Source organism: Triticum urartu, chromosome 6A (assembly GCF_056163025.1).
Source record: "Triticum urartu cultivar PI428250 chromosome 6A, HENAU_Tu73, whole genome shotgun sequence".
Lineage (NCBI taxonomy): Eukaryota > Viridiplantae > Streptophyta > Magnoliopsida > Poales > Poaceae > Triticum > Triticum urartu.
In genome coordinates, this window is record NC_141878.1 from 507,554,886 (window position 1) to 507,580,777 (window position 25,892).

General features: G+C 44.1%; 3 protein-coding genes and 1 long non-coding RNA gene across 21 annotated transcripts; 1 reads left to right on the top strand and 3 right to left on the bottom strand.

Moving 5' to 3' along the window:
• Positions 1–152: 152 nt before the first annotated feature.
• On the bottom strand, positions 153–6,574 carry LOC125514478 (uncharacterized). Of its 18 annotated transcripts, none has more exons than XR_015608653.1 (9): positions 6,286–6,574; positions 6,034–6,207; positions 5,735–5,962; positions 5,309–5,377; positions 4,345–4,507; positions 4,053–4,267; positions 3,641–3,948; positions 2,440–3,231; positions 153–2,035 (listed from the first exon to the last, which is right to left on the bottom strand). It is a non-coding gene; the product is annotated as an uncharacterized LOC125514478 (long non-coding RNA). The 18 variants fall into 18 exon arrangements; XR_015608647.1 differs by having other exon boundaries at positions 5,735–5,966; XR_015608645.1 differs by having other exon boundaries at positions 2,440–2,879; positions 3,148–3,231; positions 5,735–6,207.
• Positions 6,575–7,035: 461 nt separating this feature from the next.
• LOC125514477 (ASC1-like protein 2) lies at positions 7,036–10,226 on the top strand. Its single transcript, XM_048679819.2, has 6 exons — positions 7,036–7,420; positions 7,938–8,167; positions 8,252–8,407; positions 9,401–9,586; positions 9,682–9,866; positions 10,040–10,226. Exons 1-6 carry the CDS (start codon positions 7,295–7,297, stop codon positions 10,069–10,071), a joined length of 915 nt encoding a protein of 304 aa, XP_048535776.1. The 5' UTR covers positions 7,036–7,294; the 3' UTR covers positions 10,072–10,226.
• Positions 10,227–10,377: 151 nt separating this feature from the next.
• Positions 10,378–17,668, bottom strand: LOC125514476 (zinc finger protein HD1-like). The gene is made up of 2 exons (XM_048679817.2): positions 12,254–17,668; positions 10,378–11,522 (listed from the first exon to the last, which is right to left on the bottom strand). Exons 1-2 carry the CDS (start codon positions 13,001–13,003, stop codon positions 11,163–11,165), a joined length of 1,110 nt encoding a protein of 369 aa, XP_048535774.1. The 5' UTR covers positions 13,004–17,668; the 3' UTR covers positions 10,378–11,162.
• Positions 17,669–17,820: 152 nt separating this feature from the next.
• On the bottom strand, positions 17,821–22,899 carry LOC125514475 (LRR receptor kinase SERL2). The gene is made up of 11 exons (XM_048679816.2): positions 21,304–22,899; positions 20,950–21,082; positions 20,759–20,830; positions 20,469–20,612; positions 20,243–20,314; positions 20,090–20,149; positions 19,875–19,972; positions 19,621–19,770; positions 19,180–19,521; positions 18,504–18,883; positions 17,821–18,405 (listed from the first exon to the last, which is right to left on the bottom strand). The coding sequence occupies exons 1-11, from the start codon at positions 21,404–21,406 to the stop codon at positions 18,085–18,087; spliced, it is 1,875 nt and encodes a 624-aa protein (XP_048535773.1). The 5' UTR covers positions 21,407–22,899; the 3' UTR covers positions 17,821–18,084.
• Between the last annotated feature and the right edge of the window lie 2,993 nt (positions 22,900–25,892).

The following is a 25,892-nucleotide window of genomic DNA, read 5'->3' on the forward strand; positions in this document are numbered from 1 at the left end:
TCTTGCAAATAAAGCATGTCCCATTAATATAATTTCTCATAAGTTGATAAAAGGAGAAGCATACACATAGAAAATAATTTGACTATTTGTGTGAAACAACTCTAACACAAACACACCCACGTGGTAGAAAGGATTTTGTGGATGCCATCATATGAACAGGCAGATCTAAAAGTATTAAATATTCCATGGCAATGCTATGTACTTTTCCGTCTAATCTATTTTGCAATATCATAACACAAGTCATTACAAACAACACTTGCCTTGTCCCCTCAGGTATTCTCAAGGTTTTCACGTAATGTCAATTGAGCTTTGTTCGACAAAAGTACTATTGAACTGGCTAAGAACTTATATTTTATCTAAGTGCTACTGCGATCTATACATCAAAGCATAATCAGCCTACAGATATTCCTACATCAAAAAAATTATTTCTTCTTTGAGATACTCACTCGGTCCCATAATATAGGATTTGGTGCTGCTTGCAAGATGCCCTCTTGCGCCGATTTCACTTGCTGCATGTTGCGTACGTGCAGTACCACATCATTGTCAAGGAAAGCACGCTGCCATTGGCAGAGCTCCTGCAGGTTAAAAGGAACCTCCTTCTCTTGGTACCAGCAGAACCCACAGGTCAAAGGGCCCACCCCGTTGTTTGGGGTGCTCAAACCTGTAAGCTTGTCAACTGCAAAACCTTCTGATCTGTGAAAAAGGAATGGATAATTTTTCAAGGGTTTTACATTGATAAAACAATAAAGGGAACAGAACACAAATGGAAACGACCCTCATACACACACTCTGATCTGTGTAGACAGTTCTTATGTATATATAAGAGGAATGACATAGGGACAGATTGCCAATGGTTGTCGGAAACAACCTGAACCAAGCATAGAAATATTGTGCATTATATAGATAGATGCGCGGCAGCCTGAACCAAGCTTACAAATATCATGCCTTAAATAGATGAATGCAGTGGAACGCACACATAGTTTAATATTAATGTATCCTCAAGAGATGTGTAATATACATGTTCAGGATTTTAAATTTATGGGTAGAAGTAAACAAATATAGTCTGTCCAACGACGACCATCATGTATGTCTTTTATGGGCAAATTATCGCATAATAAATGGATTGGAAGGAGAAAATGAAAAACCCTAGCTCGAATCTGTACCTAAGTGATATATTCTTCTCAGGCTTCTCAACTACGGCACTTCTGTGCACATAAATAATTGCAGATCCATCAACAACAAAATTAATTTCACATTAGTCAGAATCAGTTCAGATCTCACCTAATACAAACACATGCCCTCTTCATGAGACCCTGAACCTGCCCTTAGAGTTCAAATAAATGTACCATTTGATAGCAGACCAATATTTTGTTTTTGCTTTATACATGACTTGCTCACTGCTCATAGTATCGACGTTGGTGCTAATCCAAACGGCCCCTAAGCCTCATGTGGATACAAAAGGATGACAGGCTTGCTACCGAGAATATACCGATTACAGAAAAAGGATGTCAGGCTTGCTTCTAGTTCTTGAGTTTTTGGTCAGATATCAGCTCATCAACCAAAATTCTTAAATGCAGCCTCAATAACCTCATTTCAGTTCCTTCTTTGTCAACTATTTCATCAATGCAGGCTCAATAACTGTCCAGATCTAAACCCGTTATCAAAATACTCGGGATATTAGCTACCGATGAGCATTCACAAGCGAGATATCTAAAACATTTAATAAATCTCACGAGGTGAACACTTACTTGGAAATACTTTGGAAGAGTGTTGTATTTACAGACCTCTTGAAATGCCAGTAGGGTCATTACATGCCGCAGATGTAGAACATATGCCGGGCATATTGTGCTTAAGCCACCAAAGACTTAAAGTCTCGGGAATAAGTAGGTGGTCGCGTCCAACATTGTGATTGATCATTAAAATAGTATTCCAACTAAAAATATTTGATTCTTAGGTGGTCGTGTCCAACATTGTGATCTCCTTTTATTCATTTTGATGACAAGTATTTCCGGACGAAGGTCATTTCATCAAACACCTGAAAGGTATAGTTTAATTAGTATCAGTACATAGTGATTATTGCTACCATGAATTTATATATATATATAGAGAGAGAGAGAGGGAGGGATCATAGTATGCATCGTCCTTCGCTTATCTAGTGCGAGGAACTACAGATAGAAAGGAGAAATATGCTTGGCACTGATGGATATAGAATGCAGTGCATCATAACCAAATATGGACAAAGCGGCGATGGCTGTAAAAGCAACCACGTGATGAAAATTTGCAAATGGAAACATGGAACAAAAACAGTAAGAGTTTCCATCTCATGTACAGTAGTAAAGGAACCCTTAAAATGGCTGTAAAAGCAATCACGTGACCGATAACATACTCCCTGTCGTAAAGGAACCCTGACATATAAAGTTGTACTATTTCATCAGATACCTTATTAGCGCAGTAGTACGTCTTTCTAGATGCCTAGACCCTGCGACCGATAACATACTCCCTGTCGTTGCAGAAGAATGGAAACTGCACAGGCAAGGCAAGCAGTGACGGCACTGATGGATATAGAATGCAGTGCATCATAACCAAATATGGACAAAGCGGCGATGGCTGTAAAAGCAACCACGTGATGAAAATTTGCAAATGGAAACATGGAACAAAAACAGTAAGAGTTTCCATCTCATGTACAGTAGTAAAGGAACCCTGAAAATGGCTGTAAAAGCAATCACGTGACCGATAACATACTCCCTGTCGTAAAGGAACCCTGACATATAAAGTTGTACTATTTCATCAGATACCTTATTAGCGCAGTAGTACGTCTTTCTAGATGCCTAGACCCTGCGACCGATAACATACTCCCTGTCGTTGCAGAAGAATGGAAACTGCACAGGCAAGGCAAGCAGTGACGGCACTGATGGATATAGAATGCAGTGCATCATAACCAAATATGGACAAAGCGGCGATGGCTGTAAAAGCAACCACGTGATGAAAATTTGCAAATGGAAACATGGAACAAAAGCAGTATTTCCATCTCATGTACAGTAGTAAAGGAACCCTGAAAATGGCTGTAAAAGCAATCACGTGACCGATAACATACTCCCTGTCGTAAAGGAACCCTGACATATAAAGTTGTACTATTTCATCAGATACCTTATTAGCGCAGTAGTACGTCTTTCTAGATGCCTAGACCCTGCGACCGATAACATACTCCCTGTCGTTGCAGAAGAATGGAAACTGCACAGGCAAGGCAAGCAGTGACGGCAAAACTTATATAGTTTGTAATGCTTTCCAGAAATATTGCCAGGGATATCATGCAGATAGTGGCAAAGCAGTACTGCAGCGGGCATTCTAGAATGAAACAAAGCGACCAATTTTTTTAATCCTAAGCTATAGTATAGTATCTTGTATGTCTAAACACTGAATAACTGAACCAAATTTCATTGCAATCAGTATCACAAATCTACATCTCTCGTCAACAATCCAAAAACAGTACAATAATTGATATAATTTTGAAAAGTTCAGACACTGTTGCTCTTGAATTGTAAGGCTATGTCTGAATCAACTTTGAAAGACTACACACACAAAATTCTTCAGTTATGCAGTCGCTCAACTAAAAAACTAACTAAGAAGGCTTCATGCATACCTCGGGATCTCTTCTCCAGGCCTGGTACCGCATCGTCGGCAATGTGTGTTCCATCATGTGTAGGCCGGGCCGCCGTCCTTCTCTTCGACGACCCTCCCTGCATCAAGTCCATGTGCTCACTGAAATTGTTGCTCCGGCGCCACAGAAGCCGCCTTTGCTCTACACGATTTACAATCAAATCAGGCGGCCACAACACGCACACACAGGCTGCACCCTCTGCCTGTAGCCGCCGGCTCGCGTGCACCCTCAAGCACAAACCTGCATGCACCTCTGCCGACTGGCCTCTGACGCATACGCTCTGCAATACACTGAGTTTGAGGGGATGATTACATAATTCTGAAAAGGTTCAAGAATTGTATATCTTTTAAAAGCATAAACAACATAATTCAGAATCTACTGGTGCAAAACTTACACATTCACAACTTTCCCTTTAGTAGTTTTTTAAATGCATAAAGAACATCATATTTCTCATGGGCGGCCTGCTGGTTGCACAAATACTCCAGAAGAACCATAGCTGATTAGTTTCACTTCTTTATAGATTTCCATTTTGCGCTAGTCCACCAAGTCCTCCACCAATATCCGCGACAACCCCGTGGCACGGTAAGTGAAGGATACATCACAAATACTCTGAAAAAGGATGAAAAATAAACATAATTGTCAAATGAAGATATTATTATGTAAATGCAACAACCGGAGAGGCTTACGTTCAAGCTGAAAGAGCCATGATCCCACAGGTCCTAATCCGTCCCTTCGTGTAAATAACAATGGAATTGATACAGTGCTTTAATATAGCATTTGACAAACAATAAGCAAGAAGAGGATTGATGCTTCATTCTCTAATACATGTCTTTAGTTCCTGCATACACACTGAACGGATTTAATTCAGATGAAGATAAGGAAAAACGGGTGCACCCTTCCTATGCACATGGCATATCCATTAGAGAATTAGTGGCAGTGGTTAACCTAAAGAGTCTGGAATTACAGTACACAAAAAGAGAACAGGGAAATGTGTAGACATCATATCATACAGCTAGAATGCTAAACGTTGCTCCTAACTGAACTGAACTAAGATGGCAGCCAAATCTGAACTTGAACTCAACTAAATGGCTACTTGAGCTAATATAATTGGTCCAAAAAGGTCATTTTAAAACTGTATCGGAGATAACCATGGAAATAATTTATAGAACATAAAAAAGAAAAACAACATTTAGCTTCTCGTAACCGTACAAGTGGCAGGAATATACAAACAGAATTATCTTTGGGTGCCCAAAACAACTTCACTTCAATTACTCACTATACAATTTGGTTCTGTAAAATGGTAGATCGGAAGTTTCTTTCTGGTTGATACAATAACTATGCATGAGGTGCTAGCTCCAGTAAAGTAGTATATGTTAGTTCTACCAGATTGCAATAATATCGGATAAGCCTCCAAATAGGTGCATGTTGACAAGAAAATATGACTGGTATACTAAGTATTCACTATAACATGCATGCTTTCTTAATGGTAATATTTGTTGATTTCCATATTCTGCAAATACGAACGACTGATGCTTTCCCACCACGAATACATTTTTTACTACCCCACACTAAAGTATTGGAGTACTATGCAACCCCACACCGAAGTATTGGAGTAGTACTGACAACAACACACTAACAATAGCACCGTACCTACAGAGTCTCTCGAGGTCTTTCTTTAACTCAGGAGCGTACTTCAGACCTGACATATCGAACCTGAACCTGAAAACAACGATTGTCGGTTTAATAGATAGTGCATATGCACAACCAAGTGATAGTTTAACTGGACATCAAAATCCCGTTGTCCACAGGCGTAATTTAAACCCTGCCGGGCATGAAGATCATGGCACACACCATTCTAAGAAAACTAAAATTTTATTTGTCGTGGATGTGGTGGTGAGAACACAAAACAGCAGGGGCACACCAAGCAGACGTGCACAGCAGCAGCAACCAGCAACATCCACACATGCACATTAGCAAGCAAGTATTGAGATCTGCCAAGGCCGTATGGGGCAAGATAAGCGATACATGCTTGACCATACGTGCAGTAGGGAATATGTCGAGGGCGCGGCGGCGTACCTGTCTTTTTAGCGTGGCCGCGGGTGGAGACGGAGGCTGGTAGCGGCTCCCCAGGAAGAAGACCTTCTTCCGCCACAATGCCATCACCGCACACGGGCACCAGCATCCTCACGACGGCACCCATCCTCGACGACCCCTCTTGCTCTTCATTCCGCCATCATGGTGGTGGTGTCCGTGGAGGGCATCCGGTGGCGGGTAGCAGCAGGGAAGCGGCGGCGGGTGAGAACCCTAGCTGGATGAGGGGAAGAAATTGGGAGGGGCGTGGCCAGGGAAGGAACAAGATGGAGGCGATCTCGTACCTCGGCGGCGGCGGAGGCGATGGAGGGGATCGAGGGGAGCGGCCACCATGTAGAAAGACAGCGGTGTTTCTCCTTGGCGCTCGTTCAGTGGGGAAGCACTGGCTGCGACGGCTACGAGGCATGGATGGCTGGCGGCGTGACGGCTACAGCCGGCGTCGGCGTTCGTGGTTGGGACTGCAATGGCGTGGGCGAACAAGGAGAGGCATGAGTAGGTTTCGGTCTCAGATGGGGATGGAAAGGAGAGGTGCGTACATGGTGAGGGGGCGAGATACCGGCGGCGGCGTATGGAACCCTAGCTCGTCTCGTTCCTCGGCGCCGGCGGCTCGTCTCGTTCCTCGCGGCGACGACTTGTCTCGGATCGGCGGCATTTCAGGGATCCGCGAGCGCGAGGGCGACGGCGAAGGTATGGATGCGAGGGCGAGGGCAGCGGTGACCTGGAGGCGGCGGCTCCTCTCGTTCCCCGGCGGCGGCGGCTCCTCTCGGGGCTGGGGCGTCCTTTGAGAGATGAAGCAGATCGAGATCTGATGAGCCTGGTTGACTGTTTTCTTACGTGCGGCCTGAGATACGAAAGAAAACCATAAAAAAAACGACGAAAAAAATCTAAAAAGGTTAACCTAAAAAAAAACCGGATAAAAGTGGTGGGACGAAAATTAACCGGCGAAGACTACCAACTGCTCCATTAGAAGTAGAGATGTAGTTTGCCAGTGATGGATCTGATCGCTTTGGTTTTTTTTTTCTTTTTTCCTTGCCTACTTTACTATTTGCTGACTTAATTTTTAAGTGCATGCATTGATGTTGGTTTTGTGCATTTTATTTATACAGAGACCAGTGTGTATGTTTATTGTATTTATATTCTCTTGATGCTCCATCTTAAATAAATAAATCGATCTTTTATCGAAACAAAGAAAAATAGGGAGCGCTACTTCAAAGTCCGAGATTCTCTCCACAAAAGAGGAAAGTCCAATATTCTAGAGCCCCAAAATGCCGGTCAAATTAGAATAGTACTGGTCAGGGAGCCGCCAACCCCAGGAAGCAGAACCCGGCTCAGCCGTTCATCTCGGCTCCGGTGTCCGGTCCGACCACCCGTCGCCTTCGGCCGCCGCGCCGGTCACCCAGACCGTCGGGCGCCTCCTCTCGCACCGCGCACCATATAGCCTCCGCTCTCCCTCTCCGTCGACCGCCGACCGCCCGTCTCGTCTCGAGCAGAAAAGAGACCGCCGACCACCCAGCGGGCCAGCATCCCGGACGACGAGCCGCCGCGATGGGCGTCCCGTCAATCGACTGGGAGGCGGAGAGCCACCCCGCCTACGCCGACTTCGCGGCCCTCCCCTTATTCGCCACCTTCTTCCTCGCCGCCCGCTTCCTCCTCGACCGCTTCGCATTCGAGGTTGTGACACTCCAGACAGTTTCCCCCCGCCCCGCTCAGTTTCGAATAATTTCCTTTGTCGTTTGCCCTCACGATCCAACACCTAGGTGATGCTCGAGTCATTTTGTTACTAGTAGTACAAATGGTAGTTTCTAAAGGGAATGGGGTGCCGACGGTGAGTTCTCGTGGTAATTATTTGCTATAAATCTATCTATGATCATCTGCTAGCGTGGTCATGATTAACTGGTGTTTTTAAACGAAGAAATGCTGTCATGACAGTGAAAATGTTAATGACTGGGTTTTATCATTTTGGTAAAATAATCCGAGTTGAAATGGGGGTTTGTAATTAAGGGGATGCATCAGTTTCTGCATGCACACATTCCTGCACCTGGCCACTTAATTGTGCAAACAAACCTGAACACTATTACCTGCGAGTTGGCATCTTCCTCTATGAGTTACTCCATTTTCACGAAAAAATGTGGGCTCGTCATAGTAGACGAAACTCATGAGCTAACTATCACCTGTATTTTGTGTATAGAGGCTAGCAAGGCGTCTGATTTTTGGGAAGTGGGATGCGAGGCTTGGCTCCGAGACAGATGCAGAGAGGATGAAGATCAGAAAGTTTAAGGAATCCGCCTGGAAAGGCGTTTATTTCCTTTCCGCGGAATTTCTGGCATTAGCTGTGATGTACAACGAGCCATGGTTCACCAACACAATGAATTTCTGGGTTGGACCAGGAGACCAGATTTGGCCAGATCAAACAATGAAGTAATATAAACTTCAGTTTCCCCATGTTTATTAGAATGTTCTTTTTTGGTACCAAATTATTAATAAATTCATTCCTTTCTCCAGGTTTAAACTAAAGGGGGTTTACATGTATGCTGCTGGTTTTTACATGTACTCAATAATTGCCCTTCTCTTTTGGGAAACAAGGCGTTCAGACTTTGGCCTTTCAATGACTCATCACATAGCATCTGTATTTCTCATTGTAATGTCGTACATATTCAGGTGATTAGGCTTTTAACTATCTGAATATTTGTCAAGCTGGTTTATGTTAATTCAAGTTTAGTGCCTTCTTATACATTGCAATCATTACTTGCACACTATTTAGCTAATCTGATTCTTGTCATGATTCAAGTGGTGAGAATTATACTTGCTAGGGTGCAATAGCAAATGAATGTGCATGTCAGTGTTTGGCTATTTGGGCAGTGGTGCACGCATGTAAACCTGTGCATCTTCCAATGAATGTGGAAGGTAGATCCCTGCTGGTCTGTAACATATAGATGACAAAATGCAGACTCCGCAATACAAACTGTGTATACATTTGGTTATTCTTTCTATAGTGTTCATATATAACTGCATGCCTGCATATATCATATATTGTTAATCCATATTTGCGTTGCTTTTTGTATTAGTAAGATTTGCATGTACTAGCTTTCTGTTACATTCCTCCATACTCTCAATTCATATATAGCTGCATATATCATATACTGTTAATCCATGCTTGCATTGCTTGTTCCCTAGAGAAAAGCTTTGCTTGTTTATTAGTAATTTGCCTGCTACTAGCTTTCTTTTACATACCTCCATAATCTTGGGGGATTTTACATGACAGCCTTCATTGAGCCAATAGTTGAGAAAAGTGTGGATTTGGAACAGCTTTCTGCTTCTAGAATGTAATGGAAGAATGATGGATAGATAGAACAAGCATGGATTGCAACTGTAAAAAGATATTTACGAATGTTTACTTGTTTTGGTGGCTGGTATTTTTCTCCTGGTAGAGAATACAGTAGCTAGATATGCAACTCTGTTTGTCGGATTGTCATCTTATAGTTATACCCAGCTGATTGTCATCTCCTGGTAGAGAACATAAACATCAAGCATTTGTCTGCCTTTTTTTTATGCTTCTTTGTTACTAGCAGTTTTTTTAATAATACTAGCAGTTGTTGGAACGCCTGCACATGTTTTTCTTTGGTACTCTGAGCTGAGTAGTTTCCTTAACAGGTTTGCACGAGTGGGTTCAGTTGTGCTTGCCGTTCATGATGCAAGTGATGTGTTCCTGGAGGTTGGAAAAATTTCTAAGTACAGTGGACGCCAGTTGCTTGCTGATGTATCATTTCTTCTTTTCGTCATTTCTTGGGTGATCCTTCGCCTGATATATTTTCCATTCTGGATTCTCTGGAGCACTAGGTACATACCAGTAACTCTGTTCTTACATGGGGTTCTATACTTTAGGTAACTCTAGAATGTCGCTAAAACTTGTGCATTTCTTCTGTAAATTTCAGCTATGAAATTGTTCATATTTTGAACAAGGAGAGACATAAATTTTATGGGCCGATATACTACTATGTGTTCAACTGTCTTCTGTTCTCCCTCCTTGTTCTACACATATATTGGTTTGTCTTAATGAAGCGAATGCTCGTGAAGCAAATTCAGTCTAAAGGGCATGTTGGGGATGACATTAGATCTGGTAGGTTTCTCTTTCCGAGTTAAATTTGGTTAATATATTACCTGTCACTTCAGTCTCAGCCTTGTATATACTTGTATTTATGGTCATTTATTATCCATCAGTCTAAGTCACATAATATATGGCTCAGATTTGCTTATGTGTTGTGATGTTTACTGTTTTCCTCCTTTGCTTAGATTCGGAATCTGACGAGGAACATGATGATTGATTATTTTCAAGAACATAACACGAGGATTGATTGAACCGTGTAGATTCTGGAGGTCAAGAGGAGCATGATGATTAGTTGATCTGTTTCTGTATTAACCGTTTCATCATTGCATATAAAGCTGATATATTACCATGCTGTGCCATGTCCCTGAATCATTGTTCTGTTCTGCTAGTCCTTCTCTGTGAATTTCCCAAATAGATGTCACGCGAGCATTTTACATTTATGCATACTTAGGTCAAACTGAATAGTATCACACAGATACAATACTTCATGGAAAGTATGAGCTGTGTATATATCTGCCTCTACCCCCTTCAAACTTTCAAATCTTTGCAAGGTTTCTAATCAAATTGGTCAACATACAACGCCAATTTGTTTTTGCTCAACATAGCGCGACAGCATATTGAAATTTATGCGCCTTTCTCAAAGAAAGAATTCATGATCACTTTTACTTGACATAGCAAGGGAGTGTAGTGCAACTACGCCCCTTTCTCAGAGAAGGATTTAATAATCCATACTGCACTAGCCAAGAAATCTCATTCTGGTGCCTTTGCATGTTTCGAAACTGATGTCGTAAACCGTTATCGAAATTGTGTGTGAACCTGCACATATCATTAGCCCATAGTAGTAATTATTCTCCCAGAAGTGCGTAACCATGGTTTATTGTTATGTGTGTCTGTTAATGTTAAGCCATGATGTTTCTTATTTAATGTCCTCGCAGATCACTGATATTGGACCTATGTGGTTCAAAATATGTTATGTTATTAATAACTACTATGCTCCATGTTGTTTACCCAAGGCAAAGCAGAGTTGTTCATCTTGACATGTAAAAATGCTACTAACAGTAGAAGTCCCAACCTTTGTTGCTACTCTTGATAATCGCGTGAAATACTTGAATTGTTGTTAGATGTTTTCTCTTATGTCACACTTCACATTTACGTTGGACCACACAATGATTTGTCTTCATATGGTCTCAGAGCAAACTTAAATGATTTACAAGAGATTTTGGACACTTGCACAATGCATTGAACCATATGATTACGGTGTCCATCATTCCATGTGTCTGTCAACACATTTTTTGTTATCTCATTACATCAGAACCATGGAACAGTATTATAGCTACTAGTATCTGGTAGGGCTGGTGGTGACAGCATGTGGTCCTCCTCATGCTCTATATCTGATCTTTTAGCGAATCGACCCTTGATCCGTGGTCGTGCTTCTGCATAAGCTTTCCTTGTTGCATACCTTATGGTTTTCTGAAACTTCCTTGTCTGCTTCTTCTCCTTGTACCTGAGGACCCTGGCCTCTCTGTCCATGGAGCTGAAGTGCACTGGCATCTGAAGTGAATGGCCTGAGAGCTCCATGGCTTCACTGCCAGTCAGGATGTTGCTGTTTGAGATATCTGGTCTGGTGTTGTCTGGTATTATACCCACCTCCATTGATGAGAAAGATACCTGAGATAGAATTGCCAAATAGTCACTGAAATACTTCAATAATATGAGAAGTGCTGGTTTTGAACACCCTGCAATAAGATGAAACTGAGACCTTGACCCCCCAAACTATAAAACCTGCACTTATATGTCGGTAGATGAGTTTGAGATCTTAAGTAACTAACAGCAGTTCAAAGTCCATTGACTACCATCCAGAGTTGTAACCGCCTACTAGGAGGATTGTAACTATTTAACAGCCCCCCCCCCCCCCCCCCCTTTTCAATACAAAGAAACGCAAGCTCTTTTGCGTTTTCTCGAAAAACAGCAGTTCAAAGTCTAGTTGCAGAGGAACAAGCTGCCTAAGTTCTCTCGGAGTTATTTCTACATTTATATTTTTTGTGACTTCTGCATTATTTTAGGTCTGAGGGAATAAAGAGCATTCAAACATTCTGTTGGACAGCTCCTTTTTGGATACAGTATGTGGGAAAAGAACTTGCGGAAAATATCAAGCTAAAAAGCCTGACCTAGAAGATCGAAAAAAAGCAGAGAAGAGATAAAAGAGGAAGGAGAAAATAGGCAAATAATCTGCATCTTGTATCCTAAGTGAGATGTGACAATAATTAATTCAATCAATCTGTTTGATATATTATTTTAACACAGAAATGGACTAACCTGAGCTGCCTTGAAGTGGTACGAACTCAAAACATAAATAGATCGCCGAATGATAATTTAAGCAAAGTAATAGATCAACTCACGTCATTGCTGATGGAAGCTGTGTAGGTACTGGTGATAGCGGTAACGGAGGCAGCCTGCCCTGCTCCTCTAGTTCCATAATCGCTCTCTTGCTGCTCACTTGCCATGACGACTTGTGGAGGTACTACACACTCACACCCTTGCTTCTCGATGTACCTGTTCTGCACATGCTGTTCTTGCATTCTGTATTGTTCTTCTGGTCTTGGGTCACAAGTGATGTTGTTGTAATACATATTGTATCCGACAAGGTTGTAGTATCGATCTATCTTGTTGGCACAATTGTTGTCATCAGAATTTCTTCTGAGGCGCCAAGAGTCCACTTCCTCTCCCTCTTCCTTATCGCCATGGGCAGTGACAGAAGCTTCTGCCTCCGCGAAGCCAGAGGCAGCTGGAATGGCAACAGCTGGGAGTGGCAGCACAGGCACTCGTTGGTGCCTCTGAGCAATTGGGTTGGCAGAGTGCACCTGTGCATCACAGGCGGTACATAGTGCTGCTGCATCTGCATGGCATGCCAGCACCGCTGGTGCACTCTCACAGGTTTCGCAGACACGCACACGCTCATGGCGTGATGCCACACGGTTAGCAGAATGAACCTGTGTGTCACAAGATGCACAGAGATATGCAGCATCAGCACAGCAGTATACTGCGCTTGGTGCTGCATGGCATCCATCGCATGGCCTGGCCCATGGAAAACTTATCCTTCCAGCTTCGTTCTCCAAAAGGTTGCTGTTGAAATTGCAATTCATGAACATATAAATCTTGCAACTTGTAGGTGGAGGGGTCTTACCGAAGACTCTGGCTAGTCTCTAGTGTGTCCTATTCAGGAGAATACATATCTTCTCATGTTCCTCTTCTCCCGTGGCCTTTGATCCTTTTCTTGAACTTACTTGGGAGTGAGCAGAAGCAGTCAGTGTTGGAATTTCAGTGAGGAGTACTAATAGGAGGGTGGCAGTGGAATCCAGTGAGTGACAGGTGGTGTCATTTGTGGGGGCGATGAATGCCGCTGTGCATCTTGTGGTTGCACGCGGATGTTGCTGCTACGCTGCTTGTCTCGATGCCAATTCTCAAATACTACATCATTTTTTGTCAATTATTCGTTGGAATTTGGCACAGGTAGAGAATAAAAGGGTAACAACTTTCACGTAATTTGGAATCATCTAATTGAGCAGGAGTCAAAACATTTGAGAGACCCAGTTTGGAGACTTACTAATGTATAAGGGGTTACACTTTATGTTGTATTTTAGCTAGTTTCCATTTTAGGGATGCATGTGTATTCATCTTTTCCTAATGAATTCGTAATTATAGGCACACTAAGAATTTTCTGAAGCAAATCGTACAGATTTTGTATAAAAGGAACTGCCTGTTTCTTGAACTAGATTACTGGAATAAACCCAAAGATAGGAGAATTAGAAGGCATTGTGGTATAACAAAAGCAGGCAAAGGGTGGGAGATGCTCCTTGCTCTCTTTGTGCACATCTTTTGCAAAAGGGGTCTCTGGATTCCAAAGTCTGAGGTTTTGTGCCATTCGTTCGTACTCCCCTTAGCTGTTCTACCTTTTGGAACCTCATCAAGAGGCAGGAAGCGGAAGATACACGAGAAAAGTTTTAAAGCACCCTGCCATGTCACTAGATAGTTTCAGTGGGACCATATAGATCTGCAAATATCTAAGGTGATGTTCAGCCTAGGAAGTGCATTTACTGGCATCTTCTGCATTTTCTTCGCTGCAGTTATTCATATGGTTTGGTTTGTTAAATCTCTAACCTATCTCTTCCATGACTCGACTATCTGTGACTGGAAGTCCAGTTAATTAGCTGTTAGCTTGCGTTATTGCAGGCTAGTCTTGAAATGACTTGTTCTTATGGATCCAAGTCTTGAAATAACTTCGCTGAAAGACTTGAGCTTAATTTACAGACAAACTTAGAGCTTGTTGTTAGAAAAAAGGCTTGAGCTTAAGCATGTTACCGATGATTCATAGTTTGATGTTGGGTGGTTAGTACAGTTGAAATTTACCAAATATACTCCTGTTGATTGTGGTTAGAAAAAAGGCTTGAGCTTAAGCATGTTACCGATGATTTATAGTTTGATGTTGGGTGGTTAGTACAGTTGAAATTTACCAAATATACTCCTGTTGATTGTGGACGGCTAATACTGTGTTACTATTTTGAGATAGGATGGCCAAGGTGGGTACTGTTGCATGGTGGCTTCATAATCTGAGTACATAATCATCTTGGCTGCTGCATAATAAGTTCAGAAGTCTTAGCCGACTTGCTTCATATATGAACATAGTGAATACTATAAATAATTGAGCAAATCTTGTCCATCAGATCTTTTGAAACAGACTCAAGCCTGTCAACAAACTTATACTGGATGTATTGGAGTACAGAATATATTCAGTTCCAGAAAAGCTTACAGGACTATACTATCTTAATTTCTATACAAGCTATGCTCATCATAGACAGTAGCACTCTGATAATCTTTCCCTACATGTAGTTCCTATGCATACAGCTAATAGAAAACAGTAACCGTTTTTCTAAGTGGCATAACTATGGACTACATATATGTTACCATGATTGTGCCTGCGTGCTGTTGTGGTAATTCTGTTCTCTGTTTGCAATTTAGTGTGGAAAGATTATTACCAAGCTCTATTGTTTCATATAAATGTGATGTGATGAACACTCTACTGAGAGCCTTTTTCTCTACAATTGGTTCGTTGGATTGGAAATTTGGAATAGGATTACGACGGATGAATGTCATGATGTGGCACACTGCTTTGTTTTGCGCCTAGATTTAATAGATAATATATGAAGTTCAGTGTGACTGATTTGCAGTAGGGTCATGCCAGTTTGAATTATAAGAACACATCAGGGTTGTCTTTGGCCCATTGTCCACCCTTTGTGAGGGATTCTCTTAGCATCCTTCACTGCTAGTAGCTCACATGTGCTGGTGTGAATGGCATGGCTGCCAAGGATACATCACTGAAAAACATGTCCCAACTTCCAACCATGACTATGAATTATAGTATAGGGTGTTAGCAAGTTTTAGTGTACATCCTTAAAAATAATATTCAGTGTACCATGCTGGCTTTGAGCACATTTATTTCCTTCCTCTTGCCATAGGCAGCACTGGAAATGCCTAAGTTTTTCTGTGTGTGTGCATGTAACATACATCTCCTATAATTTTCCAAGATCGGTGAGCTCAAACCACCAGCCAACAACACAGGAGACTTTTGATCAATTGGTATGTCGTCGTTCATCTTCCCTTGACTTACTTTCACTGCATTACATATACTCTAAAGTCTTCTATCATTTCCTTATTATAATGGTCAGAAATTGTAACTTTTGCATGGAAATCTCTGTTAATAAATAGAGGAACAGAAAAAATTGTGATGAAAATGACCATGCTGCATCACGCTTTAGGCTTTCCACCCTCTTATCCTATTATCTACTTGCTGCGATTTTACAGGCGGATAACTCTTCAAAAGTGAGTATGTGTATCACGCCCAACTGTAGAGCATGTCATTCAGACTGAGATGGGGTGCACAGTGTGTGCTGATCCGCCTAACCCTTGTGTGCTTATTCCCTGCCTTTCATTTTCATGACTGTTTGGTGTAGGTTACTTTTCTCATTTGTGTACTTAAATGAAGGAATCTGGTTTGACGAATTCGCTGCATTTGCTCACTTGGTTCTGATCTAAGAACCACACATAGAACGACCTTGCTCACCACCTTATCTTTTTCCCTTCCCTTTTTCTCATCCACTTATTCCGCTTATCCCTTCCACATGCTTCTTATCCTCTCAGCTCTATAGCCTTCTCTAGTAGCTCTAGTGGCTTATTTTCAATGTCGTGTGAGATGGAGAGAGAGCTAGGCAATCCACACATACACTTCAACACCCCCTCTGAGGTATGGCTCAAGAGGCCTATATGTAGACACAGAGGGGACAACAACAATTTTTGGATGACTTGCAAAAACCAGGACTTGAACTCAAGACCTTAGACTCTGACACCATGTCAAGCTTCATGCACTAGTCAACACAACCAAAAGTCCGAACTGATGGAAAGGGCTAGGCAATCCACATATACACTTCAACGGTCGCTACCCTGCACTGGCTACATGTGGCACCGCCACACTAGGCTATGGCTAGCACTCCACCTGCGACAGCTGGCAAGCCACAGTGCCGTTGTGTCCAAGGATCCTTCATGGCACATCTGGACTCCCCGACAGCGAACCAGAAAGCCCACGGTTGCGGGGCACGATAGTACCCTTGGTGATGGGCCATGACAGACGAATCCTGGCGCTCCCGTGGTGGGCTCAGCCGGATCCGACCACCGGCCAGGTCCCCGTGGCTACCGGATTCCGCAGTGGCAAAGTGGGCTGCCGCATCCACTAAGGCTAATTTGTTTGAAGTTTTTATTTTTGAATTTTTTGAAAGCTTCCCCAGATTTTCTGAAAGTTGGGCCTAAGATTTTCTGATGTTATGAAAGTTTTGTGTGTGTGTTTCCGAAAGTTCACCCAAAAATTTGTGGAAGTCCGTTTTTGAAAAGTTTTTTTTGTGGAAGTCCACTTTCTATAAGTTTCACCAAAAAATTGTGGAAGTCTTCTTTGCAAAAGTTTGAACAAAATGTTTGAACGTTGACCTAAAATTCTGAAAATCCTCTTTTCTGAAAGTCCAAGATTTTTCATGTTTGATGCCCCGGAGATCACGATGCCTCCGTCGATTGGAAACGGAAGGGAGAAAAAAAGGGGGGAAAAACCAGGTTGGAGCGTGTCGCCTGCTCGTTCTGTCCTTCAAGTGACCGTACTGCTCTTTTCTAACGGGCGACTGCTATTTAGCCGTGCCCCACATAGAATTAACACATCAAATAAAAACTGGAAGCTCTTTGCCCTGGAACGGCCTTCTGGTAACGCAAACCAAACCTATCCACAAAATTCCAGCTATATGAATTAAAATAGCTTGCACCCGAGCCACATTCCTGCACTATCATACAGTGGCTGAGCGAGGAAATATGGTCCAATGCTGGGTTGACTCTGTGGAGTTTGTCAAGAAGTCAACATGGCAATATCACTGACAATGCTGGTGGAACATAAAATCACTCAAGAGCCTCATTCCATTTGCTGTGGTTGTTTCATGCCTGTTCTTTTGTTTGCTGCTGTATTTGATGCAGATCTTCTTTTCTAGAGAAATTAATGCAGATCTTTGCCATCAAGTTATGATGTCAGTTGCATTGAGATGGAAATGCACATAGCATGTTCACTACTTTCTTGACAAAGATTTGCTAGATTATAAGTTACTCCCTCCATTCCTAAATATTTGTCTTTCTAGAGATTTCAACAAGTGACTACATACAGAGCAAAATGAGTGAATCTACACTCTAAAATATGTCTATATACATCCGTATGTGGTAGTCCATTTGAAATCTCTAAAAAGACAAATATTTAGGAACGGAGGGAGTACAAAGGAAATAAGTAGACTAGAGTTTGGACCTCTATCAGTTGAAGACAACATGACACTGCCAGGTTGTTGCAATCCAATGGCAACAGTTTTACAAAAGGGGGGAAAAGGACCAAAACTTGCATCTCAAAAAATATTGCTCTGTCATCTTTATTGTACCAACAGTTTACAGAATCTGTTAATGTAAAATATACCATGCCTAGATAACTAGGTTGTGCCCTTCTTCTTTGTACAGTTCATTTGAGATGTGCTCCACTTCCTGACAGAATGCATCATTAGATGTTGGCTACATTATGTTGTTTGCCATTTTAAGCAGGTTTTGCTGTACAGGTCCTGCTGGAAACAACTGATGATGTTTCCTTCTTCAACTCTCTGTCGTGTTATCATCTCGGTCCAGAGAGCTCAACTGCTTGCACCAGCAACGACGAGTCGTCTGTCAGGTCGGAGTAGCAACGCCCGAAGGTGAAGTCAGGCACCTTGAACTTGTGCGAGTCAGTACGCTGCGACGCCTCCCACCGCTCTGCGAGCCCGTCACCTTCGAGCATCCTGACCACCTCCGACATCTTTGGCCTGTGACCGGGGAGATACTGGGTGCACAGCAGCGCCACCTGCACCATCTCCTCTAGCTCAATGTGGTCGTAACTGCTTCCGAGTCCCTTGTCGACAAGCACGTCGAGCTTCTTCTCCTGGTGCATCTTCTTCACCTGAATAGAAGCCAATGCCATATAAGTAAGACCTCTAGTATGATGAGATCATATGCATGAAACCACACTGTACCATATGAGTATGACAATGATCTTACCCAGTCAAGCATGGCTCCCTTCTGATTTGATGACTTTCCAAACTCAAGTGCAGTCTGCCCGGTGATCAGTTCTAGCAGCAGGATCCCGAAGCCGAAGACATCAGTTTTCTCAGATGACTGGCCCGTGGAGAGGTACTCTGGGGCAATGTGGCCTACAGTTCCCCTCACAGCTGTGGTGACATGCGAGTCACGGTGATCCAGGAGCTTGGCAAGCCCAAAATCTCCAACAATTGCTTCACAGAAGTCATCGAGCAGTACATTTGCTGCCTTTACATCCCTGTGGATGATCTTGGGATCACACTGCTCGTGCAGGTATAGTAGGCCTCTTGCTGCACCGAGGGCTATTCCCTTTCTGGTGATCCAGTTCAGTGGTGGCTTCCCTGTAATTGGTTATGTAAGAACGAAATTTAATATCTGGTCATGTGGGATTCTTTGTTCTAAAGCTATGCCCAAAGGAGAAGAAATATAATGTGAGAATCAAATGCAAATCTTTCTGTAATCATTTTTTCAAGTTGAAGTTTCGAACGAGCATTGGCAGAATGTCAGTTACTCAGAAAAAAATAATCCTTCAAGACCGACTTATATCTGTTGATGAATGGTGGCTATGTCACTAGCTTGTGATTATTCAGATTTATGTTTTAAGAAACAACCATCCTGAAATTCTGATGTGTTTTACCTTTCAGGCGTGATGCAACACTTCCATTGGACATGTATGGATAGATCAGTAGCCTCTCGGTTGCAGTCATGCAGAACCCGCAGAGCCTAAGGAGATTCCGGTGCACTGCCAAGCTGATCATCTCGACTTCAGTCTGAAATTGCAATTCCCCGCCTGCGGCATTTCCATCTTTCAGCCTCTTGACTGCTACTATAGTTCCATCTGGGAGCTTCCCTCGGTAAACATTTCCAAAACCGCCTTTTCCTATCATGTTCTTGTTGCTGAAGTTCTCTGTTGCAGCCTGGAGCTCTCTGAACTGAAACCTCTTCAGGTTTTCAAGGTTGACGTTCTCGATGTGCTGGTCTGCAAAATAACCAACACGCTCAGTAACTGATTCCACCCAAGCAAAACAAGCATCTGGCCAATATCAGCTCGGTGAGTAATTTTAGACTTTTTACTTACCATCGACATCGAAAAGAATCTGCCGATTTTTCCTATGCCTCCACCAGAACAGCAATCCCGTAACTAGGAAAAGGATGCTGATGCAGCCTATCGTAGAACCAAATGCAATTGCGGCTTTGTGGCTCTTAGATTTTGCTGGCAGTATGGTACCTTTTTTGTAAAAAGAGTTGTTATTACAACACTTACCATCTATATAATATCAGTGCAGGGTAGAAATTAATCATCGATGGATGAGATCGACTGACTGAGCAAACCTTGTGTGTTATTCAGGCTGTAGGACATCGGCATGGGCAAAGTTCCATAACAATCTTGTTCTGTAGCTGCTCCGCAGATCAGTGGATTCCCTACTATGCTGCAAGAAAACCAATTAATTTTCCCATAAGGTCAGTCTTATTTATGGTAAACATGTCTCCACTGGAGATGGTACTTTGGTCAAAGATAAAATGACACAGCAGTACTGCGGCCTTACTTGAATGTCCTTGCCAAAGACCCTGGAACTGGACCGCTCAGATTATTGTAGGACAGATCCCTGAGAATTGGGAAGTCCGTCTGACAGTGAGCAGAGCACCACAGAGCAGTACACAACCACATAATAACAGCAAAACAAGCAGAGGATACTCACAAGAAAACAAGGTGCGACAGATTAGCCGACGACGAAGGGAATGCGCCGGACAAGGTGTTGTTGTTGAGCCTCCTGTTAGCAGGCAGCACAATGCAAACAATGAGAAGAGCCACTGGCATGTATCATGGCTCATGTTGGAACAACAGGCCATGATTGGGAAACCTTCAGAGTATTCTATCATTCATTCATGGCTGGCAGTGGCACAGTAGAAGAGAAGGGCACTCACAAGTACTGGAGGTCCCTGAGGCGGCTCACGGAGCCGGGGATTTCGCCGGAGAAGTGGTTGCTGGAGAGATCAAGCGTCCTAAGCTTCGTGAGCCTGCCAATCTCTGCCGGGATTCGGCCATTGATGTTGTTGTTCTGCAGCAGGCTGTGAACAAGAGAAGAGGGAGAGAAGAAAAGGTAAGGAAGATCTCTTCCAGCCCAAAAGAAGCATACTCCCATGTGTTCTCAAGAGAAAAAGGAACAGACATACAGTGGTGGTTTGCAAGGCTAATGATGGCAGGAGAAACTCACACTATCTCGAGATTGGTCAGATTGCCTATGCTCGGGGAGAGCAGGCCAGAGAGGTTCTGGCTTGGGGCTTCCCTGAGAGAACAAATTGAAACGGGAGAGAGATGACAAAGGGTTAGGATCCAAAGGAAAACTTGCGACGGAAATGATTGCTATGTGATGGAACCATGGCCTAGCCGCGACAGGAAACTTACAGGCCGGTGACGAGGTTTTCCTGGGAGCAGGTGACCATGGTCCAGCTGCAAGGATCCACCGAGTCCTGGTCCCAGTTCTTGAGCACGCCATGGGGATCCTTGAGGTAGTTCTTGATCGTCATGAGAGCTTGCACTGCAAGTAGAACAGAAGAGAGATTGCCAGTGTGTCACACACCAGTCGCCAGCGCAAGAGGAACAAACAAAGGAAGAAGAGCCAGTAGTTCTTGGTCCGGGAGAAGAATCCAATACAAACAAAACAAGGTGGCGAGCTCCAATGCAAGAAAACCAAAAAAAAAAAAAGAGGAGAATAACTAATGGGGCTCTTGATTTGAGGAAGGAGCATCATCAACTAACCTTCATAGTTGACGCCCTTGGGCGAGAGGAGGCCGTTGGCCGGCGCTGGCGCGAGAGGGGAGGAGAAGAGGAGCAGCAGCAGCAGCAGGGGAACCGCCTCCATTGGCAGGGAAGGTCTCTCTCTCTCTCTCTGGCTAGGAGCTGCTGGCTGGTGTGTGTTCAAACATGGAAGCAGGCAAGCAAAGGGCGAGGGTGAGGCCAAGGAAAGGAAGCGCGCTCGCAGCCTTTCTTCTCGCACAAGCAGTCGAGTGAAGTTGCCAGTGGCAGCGGCAGTGGGCAGGGAGGGAGGGAGGGAGGGAGGGAGGGATGCCTCTCACCTCACCTCACTCACCTCTGATGTGTTGTCAGCAGCAAATGACACAAAGGAAGATGCCTGCGCTCTGGCTCCAAGCAAAGGTACAAAAGCAGGGGAGGGAGGGAGGGGGCAGACATGCCTGCCGCCTGGCCCCTGCTCGCTCGCTCGTCGGAGTAGGAGTAGAATATTGGAGGGACCTCAATATCGGAGCAAGGCAAAGGGGGGAGGCGAGAAAATTCTTCTTTTCCACCCTTTTATGGCCTGGCCTTCTCTCTCGGGGCCTGTGTGAAAACCCAAGCTAGTACTACTAGTACTTGTGAAAAACAGTGAGAGTGGGCTGCTAACTCGAGTGGCCTAGGCTAATCCTACCCTAAAAGGAGCAGATTAGTATTGATCCCATCCGAGAAAGGCATTAGCTTTATCGGAGGAGAGCGTGGTTGTACTGCGCCACGACTGACTGTCACAGACCACCACGGCCGGCGGCCAACACCTTTGAGGGATTCTTGCGGCAAAAGAACTCCGCGGCTGGACAAGGGGCTCGGGAGGCGTGTGTCAGCGCGCCAATTCCATTGGGGGGAATAAACAAGGGATCAAAAGTATCTTTGGCCGGAGGAAGGCCCGGAAGATGACAGGGAGGAAGCGCCTCCCTCCCGCCCGGCCTGCCTGAAGTGTGTGCAGCAAATGGACAAGGAAACCTTGGTCACCATGCATTACGGATGGAGAATCAATCAATCGAGGATCAGATTAGGTGGTGGTAAAAGCGAGTGAAATCCCAGTGACAGTCGGGAAGATAAACACAACGCAAGCCGTCATCCGGTGGCGCTGTCGTCTACTGTAGAAGGCGAGCGTCCCTCCTGGGTGGCTGGGTGGTGCTTTGCGCACATCAGCTCAGTTCGTATCAAATCAGTAGGCGGCATCATATGAACAGTGCCATGTAGGAGAGGAAGGAGTACTCCACAGGATAGATCGATGGATGGATGGATGGCTGCGGAGGCACCCGGTGGTGGAGGCAAAGCTTTTTTCCCGGGCAAATGGCAGGTATTTTCCTCGCGGCTCGAATATGATATGGAATCCATGGCAGCCCGCCCATACTACTTGCTAGGCCTTGTCATGTCATGCATCGCATGGTATTACTTGTGATTCAGAAGCAAGCATGGCATGTATGTGTATGTACTGATGTGTGGTGGAGTACAAGCTGTGCCTGAGGCAACCAATTCAGAAGATTTGGGGTGATGTTTAGGGGGATGGTGACCTGGCTGCTATTCCTATTCTGATGATGCGCCACCTCTCTCTCTCTCTCTCTCTCCACAGGGACGGCAGGGAGGGAGGCCTGGCCAGAAATCAAATGGCCATGCCCATACCCCCTCCCTCCTCGGGGCCAGAAATCATTGCAGTCTAGCTAGCACGAGCACGAAAGACGTGACCTCTCTTTTCAGTGAAATGAGGGGTGCTTTGCCTTTGCTTTGCTTTGCCTTGCCTTGCTGTGCTGCCTTTGCCCCCCCTCCCCCTACACCACACCTTTTCCTCTCTCCCCTTTTCCCGCCCGCTTTTCCTTGTGTTTTGTGTATGCCCCGTGTACGTGTGCTATAGTAGAAAGACTGCACAAACGTACGTATACGAGGCCATCAAAAGGCCATCTCCGGGCTTATCCCTATGACTATGAACACTCATGAGATGCCACCCTTAAACAGAGAAAAAAGGCGGCATAATTATTGGGTAATTTCAGACACAGCTTGCCCCCTCGAAGCTCTGGATGCACGCACTAGCGGAAGAAATTAAGCGTGTCCGATAAAGCTCGGAGCAAGGGGGCATGGGATCATAATGCCTGTCCAAATCTGTGTTTTCCTCAGGTCCGCATGATCGGCTTTCCGCTTTTTCGGAGATGAGCTTTTGATATTTATTACATTTTCCTTGCCGTCTCCATGGCCACCGTCTGATCTGAATGATGGCACTTAGTGGCAACCAAGACAATTAGCACAACAGCCATATTTTAAGGTCAGGGTACACACATAATAAACAAACAAAAAGAAAGAAAGAAGACGTATCTGTGTGAATATACGACGTACACCCACATCTGCCCGGCCAGCCAGCACTGCTACATACTCAGGCAGTACAGAACAGTACAGTAGCAGAAGATCTTTGCGCCCACAGTCCCTACGCTATGAATCTCAGTGCATCCACTGCCGTTGCTAATGTCATCATCCTGCATGCACACATACTGTGTTTGACTGGGCGAGCTAGGGCGACCAAGCCCATCAGCCAAAGATGCTGCTGCTCATCTTGTGTGTATGTGAGTGAGTGTGAAATGTGTGATCCTCCATCACCGGGCGGTACAAAGCGGTTGCCTTTGACCACCACCGAAGCCCCAGTTGCACAGCCAAGACGTCACGCAAACTGTCAGCTTCGACGGGCCATTTTTGGAGCCGCTTTGATCTCGGCAAGATGTCGACGGATCGTGCATGACAAAGGCTCAAACAAGGCGCCTTGATGTGCTATAAGTACATCTCTCAACATATATTGTATTTCTTTTTGTCCTAACTTCTATGGCAGGGAACCATCAAGGTCTCTGAGAGTCGAGCTCACCTCTCATCACGCTACGCCAAACGCAGGCAGCTTCAGTAACCCCTTTTAATTTTAGCCCCAAAGTACACGTGACCAGGCGACCAAGAGGCCTTACGCCGGTGTCTTACTCGGGCATCAGCGAGGCGAGAGCGTGGCTATCCCGAGAGAATCTGTGCACCTTCGGGTTTGTCCACGCATTAGCGTCCCAAATCCACCGGTAGTAGTAGCATGTTTGGCCGGAACAGGGATGGGTGGTGTGGTACACAAATGGGTTTTAGTTTGTGGTGGTACTACTACTGTAGTACTGTAGCAGTTGGGAAGCTCGAGGGGCGTGCCTTTGGCTCGCTGCACATGCTTGGCACTAGGCTCTCCCGCCTCCGCTCCCCGTCTTTTCATGTAAGCCTGCCGGCCTAATTTGGTTCCGTTTGCGCTTTCTTGCCCCGAATACAGTCCCTTTGTGATTTGAGGTTGTTTTGGTTTCTGATGATGATGACAATGGCTGATGTAACCGGAGCAGACAGGTGTCCGGCTAGTAGATGATTGCATGGTATGTATGTATGTATGTATGTACAGGATAAGATTCGCTGGAATTCGAGAGCCTTTAACCAGATTTTGTCCTTCATTTGCCACAAACTTCCAAGCATGATAGCCCGAAAGCTATTTCCATGTGTCCGTGCCACAGCTATTTCCATAGGGATCTGTCTAGGTCTTAGTCGACTGAGACTTCGCGAAGTCTCAGTCGGCTGACATCATCACGAGTAGATTAGGTCTGTTTACTAGCTCTTGTACTGCTGGGTTGTATCCGGCTAGAAACTGGGCTTATTTTCGTTTTCCTGTTTGTTTGTTTGCTACTTTGGGATGGGCTGGATTATGATTTATTTGTTTGTTTGTACACACATCCGAAAAAAGTTATTGAACAAAAAAGTTGGAGGCTAGGCCCAACCAATATCAATACAAAAAAATTATGAATGTACATACGAGGAGGGGAGTTGTTGTTCAGAGCTAGCTAAACAGAACCGTGCTGTCCATTGTTTATGGAATTGATCAGAGCAACTTATAGATGTTTTTTAGTACTAAAGTTGACTAGCAACTTGCAGATGCTCCTCTTCCTAGTTTCAACAAGAATACATAACATGTTGACACGGCTGGTTAACTTCCCTGCATTAAGTAGCTAGTTAACAAAAGTTCATGTATTAGCTAGCTTAAACTTTAGCATGAGTATGGAGACACGGCGACACAGCTAGTTAACATCCTGTGTTACCTAGTTAACCCACTGTTTCAACTAAATAAAACTAAAAAATCATGAATATTTATAGAAAAAGGTTACTAACCATTGTAGCAACTTCTTCAAAAAGTGAACCCTCTCATGCTTCTGTGTCAGTGATTTCTTCATGATATCCTTTCTCTTCTAAAGCTGGATCTCCAAGACACCGCTCTTTGCCTTCTGCATTTCAGTTGTCTGTTTTATTTTCAGGGTCGCTTCCTTTCTCATCCGTGTCAGTGCTCGTGTGCTGCTGTATTCACAAAATGTATATGTGACATTAGTGTTGTGAACAAGGGGACTAAAAAACAAAAAACAAACAAAAAGGCAGAAAAAACTAAGGATATGAACTGGACAAACATTATAGCCACTAGCACAAATCATCAGACAGTTTTAGTTCCTTTTATCAAGAACACAAACTTTACTTCAGGAATGTTCTCAACTCTACTTCAGGAATACACAAACTTTACT